At 37.9% G+C, this 12,234-nt stretch overlaps 1 protein-coding gene and 1 long non-coding RNA gene across 6 annotated transcripts in view; one reads left to right on the plus strand and one right to left on the minus strand.

The window, feature by feature from the left end:
* The window catches only part of LOC143344744 (uncharacterized), a 462,587-nt gene that overhangs the window by 79,840 nt on the left and 370,513 nt on the right, over window positions 1–12,234 (minus strand). The window lies entirely within an intron of this gene.
* Babo (TGF-beta receptor type-1 babo) overlaps window positions 1–12,234 on the plus strand; it is a 52,329-nt gene that overhangs the window by 30,298 nt on the left and 9,797 nt on the right. For 2 of the 5 annotated variants that reach the window (XM_076771026.1, XM_076771019.1), the window contains exon 3: window positions 2,868–3,076. The exons of 2 other annotated variants lie outside the window; for them this stretch is intronic. In XM_076771026.1, coding sequence (XP_076627141.1) covers window positions 2,868–3,076 — 209 coding nt within the window. The remainder of the gene's footprint in view (window positions 1–2,867; window positions 3,077–12,234) is intronic. One more of the 5 variants, XM_076771036.1, reaches the window with a different exon arrangement.

Raw genomic sequence — 12,234 nt, forward strand, 5'->3', positions numbered from 1 at the left:
TTTTGCATATTTTAGTTAATCGAGAAAGATTGTATTTTATGAAAAAACTGTTTAATATGATGTTCGATCTTTTTTGGAACGTTCTTTTCTGGAGAACTTTTCTTTTTATTGTTATCTTGAAAATGAAAAGTAAAGTAACGAATTGCACAAGCACACTCAGTATTAATTTGAATAAATAATGCACACGTTCCAGCCCCTTGGAAAGCTTTCGTGAAAGTTCGTAATAACTAAGAAGTTGAAAGTTTACTATCGTTCCCCGCATATATGGTCGATATTCTTTTTATTTTTACATCTTCGAACCCGAAGTATTTATCACTTCCTTCTTTGTTCCCCTTTTATCGTCATCCTCTCTCACATTCTTTCGATGCAGTATAGCCGGTTACGTATAATGATTCTCTTATTTTGCTTAAATATGTTCGATGTGTCGCTTTTTGTATTTTGGGTTGCGAGTATTTTGAATAATTGATCAAGTTTGTGAAAGTATAATAGAAAAAGTAAAAGGTGTAATATCGACGATTTTGTTAAATAATTAAATGTTTGCGATAACGACGACGTCGCAAAAATATTGATTTATTATTTAAGATTAAGAACAGTACACATATTTGCCACCTATGGAGGTTCTTGTTACTTCAAGGTATTTTCCTCCTGTATTTATTTTTTTGCTTACAAGCGCTCGGGAACCGGAAGTTCTCCTGAGTGAACTTGGAAAGCACCGGTAGCATGTTGCCATATCTTTCCTCTCTGCACTCTCTAGCAAAAGTAGACACGTAGTGACATTGGTAAACAGATCCTTACGAAAAGGACCATCTTTTGTAAATATTTCCTTTCAATTTCTTTTCGAGAAAAAGTCTCACTTAGATACGCTCCGCCAACCCTTTTTTTTTTTTAGTCTTCCTTTTACATCCTACTGTATATAAATCCGATAGATTATACGTATTAACCCTTTCCTTTAGTCGTCGATAGTTGTAAAATATTCGAAGGGTCGGTGTCAGATATAAACACGACGTTAAACACGTGTTTTTGTTTTATGCATATTTTTCTAACGATTGTCAGCGATAGTAAAATTCATAGTGAGTGTTTACAGTCTATACGATCGATTATTGTCGAAACTTGAGAACATATTGAAGGGAACCAAACACAGATATCCACTTTGCTTTTTTGTAAAAATGGACTATTATACTTTTTATCCTGTTCTATAACGCTTTTACGACCGGGATCAACAACCTATTGTACACGATCGTAAATGCACCGTCTAGTGGTCATAAAAGTATACTTTGTCGACAAATTTAAACTACACGGTTTATTTGTATACGTATATTTGTGGAATAGGTAGATCGTAGATTTGTGAAAAATATAGTTTTCCGTATGTCAATAAGATCTCAAATTTTGCAGGAAATCGTATCAGCCATTTTCTGGAATGCTTGGTAGACTGAAACACGATCGAAACATTATGCATTTATTATCGATATTACTATTGCGGTTCAGTTAAATATTCAATGTAAATCGCGACTCAATTTACTGGTATTGAAAATTATTCCAAAGTGAATCTGTCCGCGGAACGCTTAAGATACATTAATTGCAAAGGTTTGTCTTTTAATCATTTTCATGCAATTAAAACGAATAGGAAGTTATCTTGCACCGACATTTCGATCGTACACTCAGCTGTAGCTATTATTATCTTCATTTCTGCACGCCCTTTCGATTTAATTTTTCTAGTTCCTTTGCTGTCGTGAATCTTCTCTCTTCAAAAGATTCGCGAAAGCAAAGAAATGCAATCAACTTGGTACACGACCGAGTTAATTGTTCTACCCTTGATTTAATGGGGAATTTACCTGCCGTCCACAGCTTACAAAACTCTGTATTATAGGTACTTTGTGTAACCGTCGTAGTTCTCATCAGGGATTAAAAAAAAATCTTATTTTCAGTAGCCAATTAAAAAGGTTAACATCGCCGATACTTCTAAATAGCGTATAAATATGTTGTGCTTAATGGTATCTTGTTGTACGGTTGTTTACAGAATAGATTACTTGTTAAAAGATCCGACGAGTCAGCATCGAGTGTTTTGATGATTTCACAAATGTCAAGTTCAAAGAGTCAATGTGTCAATATCTGTGCCAGTATTATTGTGTAAGCAATAACATATATTTAAAAGCGAAACGCGAACTTTTAATCAGTAATATTTATTTTCAATTATCCGGCGAACGAAGTTCACGGTTTCTTATATAAAGCTCGAGCTGATAATTTGTCGGACGAAAGCAACTATCGAGCGTCATAAAATAATTTCATCGGACGCGGTACGTTGCACCAAAGGGCCTCTCGTTCGTCATCGTAATTTTCAGTTGCGCCTGAAAAGGAAAAGACGAAACAATGTTCAATACGACGCGGTGTCCCTGAAGGGCTAGAGATAACGACGTTATAATATAGCACCTTAACAGCCAAATTACCCGTGAAAGAAAAAGTAAGTACCGGCCCGATCGCGGGTTATTAATGATTAATTCTCAAACTTATCTCGCCGTCTGTTATTCCGCGGCTGATGACCCTTGCTAATTTATAACCGCGTAATAAGAGTAATTTATCACGAACGCGACAAAGTGAAACGGAAGAATCGTCGACCAGCCGCGGTTATAATTTATTTACAATGCGCGTGGGCCCACGGCGACGCGTTTAAACGCGTATCGGGTCCGAAAAGTGAAAAGGAAAATGGCCACGTTCCGTCGACAAGGTACCGTTAAGATTCCCTAGGCTTGACTTTTTCCCCGGATTCGTGTCGCGTGCCTCCGTTCCAAAACGCGAACGAATCGCGAGAGGTCGGGTACAGCTTTTGGACGTGACCAGGACCGGGTATACATGACGTAAATTGTTCTCAGGTGTTACGATAAGGTGCACTTCTTCCCGGCGGCCGAGTACTCGGTCTGGTGCAGCACGAATAGCACGCTACGCGGTCCAGGTGACGTGGAGTACGTGGTCGCCTGCTGCGACCACGCCGACTACTGCAATCGCGAACTAAGGCCCTCTTTTCCCCCTCGCGAGACCAGAGGTGGGCCGTACTCTCGAATCACCGATTACCTCGGACGAGGTACAGCTTCCACGCACGCTGTGGTTCCTTCCAAGGTCGGTTTCCGCGAGATTTCCACGCGACGAAGCTGCGTTCTCGAAACGATTTCTTGAAAGAAACCGCGACTTCAACGCCCGGGTGGTTCTTAATCTCTTTGATCCTTTCGACGACGATTCTTTAAATGAACACGTGACTCGTAAGGGGGATCCCACTTGGAGCCAGCGAAGCGCGAAAGACAAAAGCTACAACAAAAGATTAAGGAGACTCGACGATATTCCTGTGTTAGTATCGCGTTTCACCTCCGTTGTACGAAAGATGAACAGGCTGCGATGTTCATTTTACGAACCGTTGCTTTAGAAAAGTGTTTCGAACACTTAACTACTGGGATAAGATGCGTAACAACTTTTTCAGTTATTTGCTGAAGAAAATTAGTATTTTTAAATATTACGATTCATTTTATAAGACGCATCTAGATCGAAATATTTCACATTTTGCGTCGGTCGTGAGGAGAGAAGAACTCAATTTGATATCGGGTCAGAAGCGTCAAGTTTATGGCACATTTAACCGCTTTGCAACCATGATATCTCGCAAGTCTTTTCACTAGGATCAGAGCTGAGAAAATTTTATTCTCGAATAACGAATAAAAATGTTAGATTCCCTCGTAAACCAGCTTTTGTCCACGTTGAACGTCGGTTTAAAAAATTTACTAATAATTCAAATTTTATGAATGAAACGTACATGTATATCGGAGTTTACGAATCAGTATTATATATCGAGTTAAAGTGACTTGGATTTCGGACTACAATTTTTTCCTTTCTTGCGTTATATTAACGATTTTAAAAGCTATAAACTATCGATTAAGAACCATCGTTTTAGCGCGAAGTCGATGAGTACTCCAATTTGACGTACAGTAGTGGTTTTAAAAAGAGGATCGGCAGTGTAAAATACTATTTTTTTAATATGTCGATTGCTCTGCGAAGTTTTTGCGTTTGTTTACTATGCCATGGATTGCAGGTGGATTCAAGAATTTATTTGTTTTTTTCTGTATCACATAACAAGTAATTTTTATGATATAATTTTGAGAACAAAGCTCTGATACGAACATGCTATAATAATTAGACGGAATCCTTATTGTATTCAATAGTCACCTGAAAGAAACATCCATGATGGGTGTTTTTAATTTTTATGAAACTTCACGAAAATAATCTTTTTTAATGGTGATAACTCAAGTGTAAGGATTGAAACTAGTCTAAAGGCGAGGTGTCACAGTTCCTAATAAATTATGTCGAGCTTGTTGATGGTACAATGTTTCATTTTAAATTCCATAAATAAATGGATAAACGAATGTATATTAAGACGATGATCGTTAAAATTTTACTTAAAGTTTCCAGGAAACACCTGCAACTCAAATGGCGTTGAACTTATACATGTATACAATTATATATGTATAATTTGTTGAATTCGCATTAAAGCGTGGAAACAGTAACCTGCACTTTCGACACCGAAAGGAGGAAAATCTGTTTCATACATATTAATCGAATTTCATAGGAACGATAATCCCCTTTCTGTAATATTTAATGTAAAAAGAAATTCCACGCGATTCTATGGAAGAATGTAACAACATACATTACTTCGTATTAATTTTTTCGAATAATTTGCGAAATCAGTGCATGAGAACGTGATCTTCGCATTGCGTAACACCGATGAGCAGAAATCTTCGCAATAACGACCTTGGAAAGACGCGCGCGATAAGAATGGAAATGAAAAATCGGGCTTTTGATCATCGACTTTCGATGCTTTATGTGAATTGTCTGGGCGATCATCTCTATCACACACATTTCTCTCTATCGATCCTTGTACACGTTGTCTTTGTTGATTTCGCTTATACCGAGCTGACAAAACCCGGGTAATGCGACGCGATTCGTTATTCGCGTCCCGTCGTCGCGCGACGCGCTCTTTCACAGCTGAAATTCGATATTTTATACCGTTATTGTACGAGGCCGCTGTTCTATTGCATAACTCGATGATACGTTCTGTTTACATTACGATAGCTCCGTCTTTTGTAAATGTATGGTGCAATTTATCTATATTTATTCGGCGTCTTTACAATTTTTTTAGCTGTCTGCTTACGATTTTACGGAATCGAACGCGTGACGAAACCGTTGCTTAACCGCGATAAGCGAAGATTCCAAAAGCGATAAGTTCTTTCGTGAACCTCGACGATTGCCTTTACTGACGGTGAAATATCATTTTATTAATCTCGAATTTCGGATATTTATCATCAAAATTTTTACCAAGATGTTTTAGAATTTAGAGTATTCGTAACCACAAAGTTATAATAATTCGATGCACAGATAATGCATAGTTATCGTCGATTTTTTCTCGATAACAAATATATAATATACAGAATGTTCGGCCATCCCTGGTAAAAATTTTAATGGGAGATTCTGGAGGCCAAAATAAGACGAAAATCAAGAATATCAATTTCTTGACTAAGGCTTCGTTAAATAGTTATTAACAAATTAAATTAAAAAATTTCAAATCATTCTGAAAAAATTATTTTTGATTGTGGGGGTCAATTACAATCATTTTTGGTGAATACACAAACCCCCGAAATCCTACCCAGTTTCGAGAAAAAAATTCATTACCGAAAATATAATGTCTGATCATGAATGAATGATTCCTCTGAAATTTCAAGTGTTTCAAATCGTTCTGGAAAAATTATTTTCGGTTGCAGAGGTCAATTACAATCATTTTTGGTCAATAGACATACCCCCGAATTCCTACGCATTTTCGAGAAAAAAATTCAGGAAGGTGGACTTTTTCGGCGAAATTGAAAAATTTCAAATCGTTCTAAAAAAATTATTTTTGGTTGCAGGGGTCAATTACAATCATTTTTGGTGAATAGACATACCCACGAAATCCTATTCAGTTTCGAGAAAAAAATTCGAGGTGTGAAATTTTTCGACAAAATTAAAAAATTTCAAATCGTTCTAAAAAAATTATTTTTGGTTGCAGGGGTCAATTACAATCATTTTTGGTCAATAGACATACCCCCGAAATCCTACCCACTTTCGAGAAAAAAATTCAGTAGGGGCGAAACTTTAAACGTTAATAACTTTTTAACGAAGCCTCCATCAACAAATTGGTATTCTTCATTTTTGTTCTATTTTGGCCTCTAGAATCTCCCATTTCAATTTCTCCCAGGGGTGGCCGAATTTACTATTTTCTCTACTTATCTTTTATTTGAACAAATATTTAAACAGTTTTTTGTTCTACACACTGAATCGTAGTAACTTTATATTTCTTATATTTAGAAAGGTTCGTTTCTTTTCATAATACTACACATTAAACATAAATATATTTACAGTAAATCGTCTCTAAGCTTCTTTACCGGATGAAATATGTTTTTATCGCGTGGTGTACGATTTTGATCGCACAACGATACGTCGCCTCGAACTCTGTACAATCGCGATGGTCGTTCGAGTATAAATAATCGTGCGTGCAAATCGGTTGGGTTCCAAGTTTGCCGGGTATCAAGATCGATTACGATTTCGAGCAATTAGAAACGTTATCGCGGGAATATCGTCGAAGCGTTTTATCATCGAAAGCCGTCCCCGCGAGAGCGACATGTTTCGACGTAAACGATGCTCGAATTAATCGTAGTCGCGTCAACGATATCGTGTCCGAATCGATTCGATGTATCGAACAACGTGTTTCTCTCGCCCCCTCTGTTCGTCGTTGCTCGATAAACTCGAGATATTCGCGTATTTTGCAGCCGATAGCAGGCTTTATCAGCGCGCGTAATATTTAAGAGCGGCGCAGAATTTCACGCGGGGAATGTAATTTCATGATGTCACAATCAGTCCAGAGGATTGTGTATCATCTGCATAGGTATGCAGAATAAGGGACAGAGCGGACCGAGCGGAGATAATATACGCCTTGTAAGCTGCTCACGGATAAGATAATACCAAATTTATACACTTGCACTCAGTAGTCGGATTCTATTTCGACGCAACCCGAAGACTCTTGATAAAATCGAGATGCCTACCGTTCGATCGGCGTTTCACAGACACAAATTTCCGCTCGATTATTATTTCTTTTCTTTTACCAAGCATTTGAAACTGCATACAGGTTTACAATGGCGGAGAAAAATAAATTTGTAATTTACATAAAGAAGGGAACAAAATTATCAAATTTCACTGTATCGATGAAGCCCAAAGAAACCTACAAATTTTATTTTCAAACAAAGGGATATAATAATTCTTTTAAACTTAAAAATTATAACAACGAGAAAGAGACGTAGTAAATCGTGTTTACCAAAAAAAAAAAATATAATAAACAAGGGAATATATTAATTTTTCTAAACTTAAAAAGTATAACAACGAGAAAGGGAGTAAATCATCTTTACCAAAAGAATTACATTTAAAAATAAACGCGAGCGTAAAGCGAAGCGCCAGATATTTCTAAAAAAATCTCGAAAGATCGCAAAATCGACCACCTTTCCTTTATTCCGTATCTTCCGTCGTTTCAGCGATCGGAATGCTTAAAAATACACAAAAAATTGGACTTTGAGCCTCAAGGTGAAGATAAATTTCGTGGCTCGTGGTTCCCAGGTGTAGAAACTGCAAGGCAAATCCGTACGGTCGCGACGCGTGTTTTCGTTGCATCGCGGATGTGACTAATTGCTTTTAAAAAACGCTTCGTCGAGCTATCGAACAGTTACGTAAAATCGTCCGTCGTTAACGTTGTGTATTTTATCTTTCCTCGCGATTCAGCGAAAAAAGTCGTTTGGCTTCTCGTCAGGTTTGCACAGGTTACGAGACGCGTTTCAAATACGAGCGGCGCGATAACGCGTCGACGCCGCGGTTGGATTTCGCCGTGTTCGTCGCGACGCTCGGTTCCTTGTTTCTCCGTGGCCGATACGGCGAATTTCAGAGAATGATCCAGCTCCTATCTGGAATATTTACGCTCGTGTTACTTTCCAGGCAGATTAAAAAGTGGGTTCGCGATCGCGTTGCTGCTTTATTCGAAGCGACTCGCGGTGGTTTCTATCTTTTATCTTTAAAAGGACAGAAATTTGCCAGTTTCTCGGGGCCTTAGAGACTCTGAAATACATAATTATTTACCCTGGAAACAACGGGAAAGTTACACAAAAGATATCAGCTTGCAAATGTGATGGTTTCGAACATATCCGAAAAATTATTATTCGAATTCTATGTATTTTCAACAATAGCGTATTGGTCACTTTTAATTCTGTTCAATAACGCATGTGCAAAATATTTTATTATGTTGAAAATGTACTTGGATCTTGATTAATACTGCGTTTAAATGGTCGATATTTTACTTGAAATTCAAAATTATTATATATAAATAAATTAAGAATACATAATTGAGGAAAATATAGTTCAACCAGAGAGCCTATTATGACCAAAATAAAGGAATGTTGTAACAATTATTTTCCATTTTATGCAATGTTTAAATGGTCGATATCCTACTTGAAATTCAAAATTATATATAAATAAATGTAAATTAAAAATACATAATTAGGGAAAATATAGTTCAACCAGAGAGTCTATTATAACAAAAATAAAGGGAAGTTGTAACAATTATTTCCCTACTATGTAATTCGTTTCTCTCAATTAACATTCTTTATCAGTCATTTGAAGGAAAAGTTGTTCATTTTATTTCGGCCCGTGGAATGGCCTAAAAGCATTTATCGTGAACGCTACATAGCTAGTCGCCACCCTAATCTGCCTGGTTATCGTACAAGCGCCGCGCGGAAACGGTTTAACTTAATTCTGAACGCATTTATCAATAGGCAAATAGATCATGGATCGCGTGTGTCGGACGTCGGGAGGCTCGTACGTCAAACAATCGCAGATACGACGCAAAACGCGAGATCGCTGATTGTGAGCGAAAACAGAGCGATGTTATGTCGATGATCCTTGTTCGAGGCGTTGAAAGTTTAACCGATTAACGATCGTACAGTCCGTTCAGGAACGATTCGTTTGCTTTTCCACGATGTGTTACCAGCGATACGACGCGGCCAGATTAGCTTATAGTACTTGATCTTGCATCGGTTCATCGAATAGATTCGTTTCTTTTAGAAAAGTTAACCTTTTGCGCTCCGAATATTTTTTATGGAAGGCTCTTTGCGCAATGTTTGATAGACGAGAATACTTTTACGAAATATACATTTTTTATTAGTCAGAATTCTTCGTAAGAAAAGAGACAGAGTAAGGAATTTCAGATTTTTTGTTGATAGAGTGAAATTAATCGTTTTCATGAGTTATAATATGAGAAGACACGAACATACTTCACAAGATGGAGTATATATCACTATTTTATCACTATAAAATAACTGTCAATGAACACGAAATGATTGAAACTAATCAATGTATCGATAGTATTAATGTTCATTCCTATTTGTCGGTGTGATTCAAATAACAATTTTATTAGTAGTAAGCTGTTGGAGTAGAATTCCTTCAGCAGTTATGGCAGTATTATGGATCGTTGGAGCGCAAAAAGTTGCAAAAAGAATGCAATCGAAATCCTTTAACTTCGGACTTAACTAAAATCTGACCGGCTGAATTTAGGGCAGTCGAGCATGACGCGCTTAACTATTTAATTAATCCCGGACATCACAGCGTGACAGACCGTTTGTAATTAACACTTTAATGGCGGATGACGCACTGTCGCGTCTTTTCGTTTCCACGAGCTAGAGGCCATTGACATAGTACGTACGTACACTGCGTCTTTTCGCGTACAAAAACTGTGAAAGCGGCTCTCAGTATTGATCTTTGTCCAAAACGAGCTGGCATTAAAGTGTTAAGAGCTGGTAACGCGTAAATTCGGTAACGGTCGATTTTTAATTCCTCTGTTCCTTTTTATATAGTTCAATGAATTTCTTGTAACTATATCTTCAGTTTCCAAAATACGTATTCGTGTTTCTAGTTAATTTTTAAAATACAACGAGGAGCTAAGAAAATTCATTCTCAAGCTCAGATGTTAAAGAAAATAAATCTAGACAGGACTCTCGAATGTTAACTGTACGAATAAATGACAAATTGTGGGGTGCAAATGGCAATTTCAGGGGTTTGGTCTGGCAGTTAACGCGTTAAGGGCGTGATTCAGCGATGCTATCAACTCTACCCCTGTAAAGTTTGAATCAACTAAAAGTAAAACCAAATACTAAGATTAAACAAAACTGTACTGAAGAAGAACTGAATTGCAGTGTAGTAATATTGACAATAATAATCGAGTAATATTTGCGACTGAACTTTGGAATCCAAAGCTGTGCTTGTTCGTTTTAAGTTCGTGTTTGTAGAAACGCGCGACTGGTTCCAATCGAACGTTGCAAAGTGTACGGAACAGCATCGATGGTTCATCGTTGGCAAACATTGGTGCATCAACATAATAGACGCGTGAAAGCGGACGTACAGAATGCAAGAGAGGCGACGGTATCGCAAATAAAATGGACGACAGCACGACGTTGTACAGAGTAACGAGGCGTATTCGCTCGGTATTGACGGAGGGATGATGGGACGTATCGAAAGCGGTATCCATCGATTATACGGGCTCTTCTAAATCCGGGGGATAGTCTGCTAGTTATTCGTGCGTGCTTTCGTTACTACGATTTGTTTCCATACGTTAACAACGTCGTTTATGCGTTTTTCTCTCGATACTTTCACCCACGCAACGAGCGCGTCCGAGGCTTCCATCGATTAGAAACGTCGTCGAAGTAACCGAGGTTTTTTACAATTCAAAATCCTCTGGCATCTTCGTCGAACGTTGGAATCGTTTTAGGCAAAGGAACAGCGGTTTCGCGCCAGTGGTGGTATTTAATTGTCAGGAATTGCGCGATCGAATTAACGCGATAAGCTGTGGCGTTGACTCCTTTGTTTCTGAAAACGGAGGCCCACTTCGAGCACGTTGTACAAGTTCACAGCGATGCTATCGATCGAGTAATTCGTTGAATGTAGCCTGTAGTATACGTCGAACGCAGAATATACTTAGACCGGTTGAACGCGTAGATTCAGAATGCAAAACGGCGAATAAAATTGTCGAAGGGGTTGATCGTCGATGAATTTGAAATATGTAAGAAAAACGAACGTAATTGTACGTTAATATTTCAGGATGAAACTTGTTTACGAGGAAAAACTCAACGTGCATTGTCGAGGCTTTATTTCTCAAGTTGTGAAGAATTATTTATTCAATATTGAATAGATAGGTAATACAAAAGAAATTGTATAATAATATATACCCTCAATAATTGACGTGATATGTATTTATAGTAAACTGATTTAATGAAGTAAATTAATACAATTTAAATTGTATGTATTTATCGTGGAAAGGAGAAGAGTTAATTTTCAGACATCGTAAAATTAATTTGTGAAAATGTAAAGGGTTAATATTTAAATTAAAACTCGAGCATTCTGTCTCGCTCGTTTCCTTTTTCCAATCACACCTTGAAGTATTAACGTGCAATTGCGAATCTCTTCGTACAGTAAATTGGATTCACAAAAGTAGCCTGAGCGTTACAAACGAAACGGTTGTATCTATTACTGCATTTCGCTGAACAGAATTTGAAGAGGTATTTTGAAATAAACCGAAACTATCGGGCATTTTTCGTTTCGCTGTTATTAAATATAGAAGCGTTTGATATTCGTACGTCGAATCAATCGTTCGCGAGCGAAATTGCTCGCCTCGTTCGAAGCTCGGAGATTGCATGACGGCGTACAGCCGATGAAAACGTATATATCGGTACTTCGTACACTAACACGACGCGTCAGCGAGGTATCCGTTCCCCAGGTTATTCCCAATTATTATTGGTATTTTTCATCGACGTGCAATCATTCGCCTCTGACTTTGTCTATCCTCTCATCGTTATTCGTCATCTCATCGAATTCCACCGGCGGGTAATCAATTTGGTGCCTGATCGTAGATCGCTGGACGGATATGTTTCTCGTGCGGACACGAGTCTCGTGATCGATCCTTCTCGACGTATTTTCAACTGTTTTCCACCGGTTCTTGCAATCTCCGCGACTGTTGATCCGAACGACGATTAACAATTAATTCGAAAGGGGAATCGGTCCCACGAAACGACGAGCAAAACGATCGTGAACATCGAGACGCGATTCGAAACCACGGAACGTCTCCCCGATTTAACATTCTTG

Source organism: Colletes latitarsis, chromosome 1 (genome assembly GCF_051014445.1).
Source record: "Colletes latitarsis isolate SP2378_abdomen chromosome 1, iyColLati1, whole genome shotgun sequence".
NCBI lineage: Eukaryota > Metazoa > Arthropoda > Insecta > Hymenoptera > Colletidae > Colletes > Colletes latitarsis.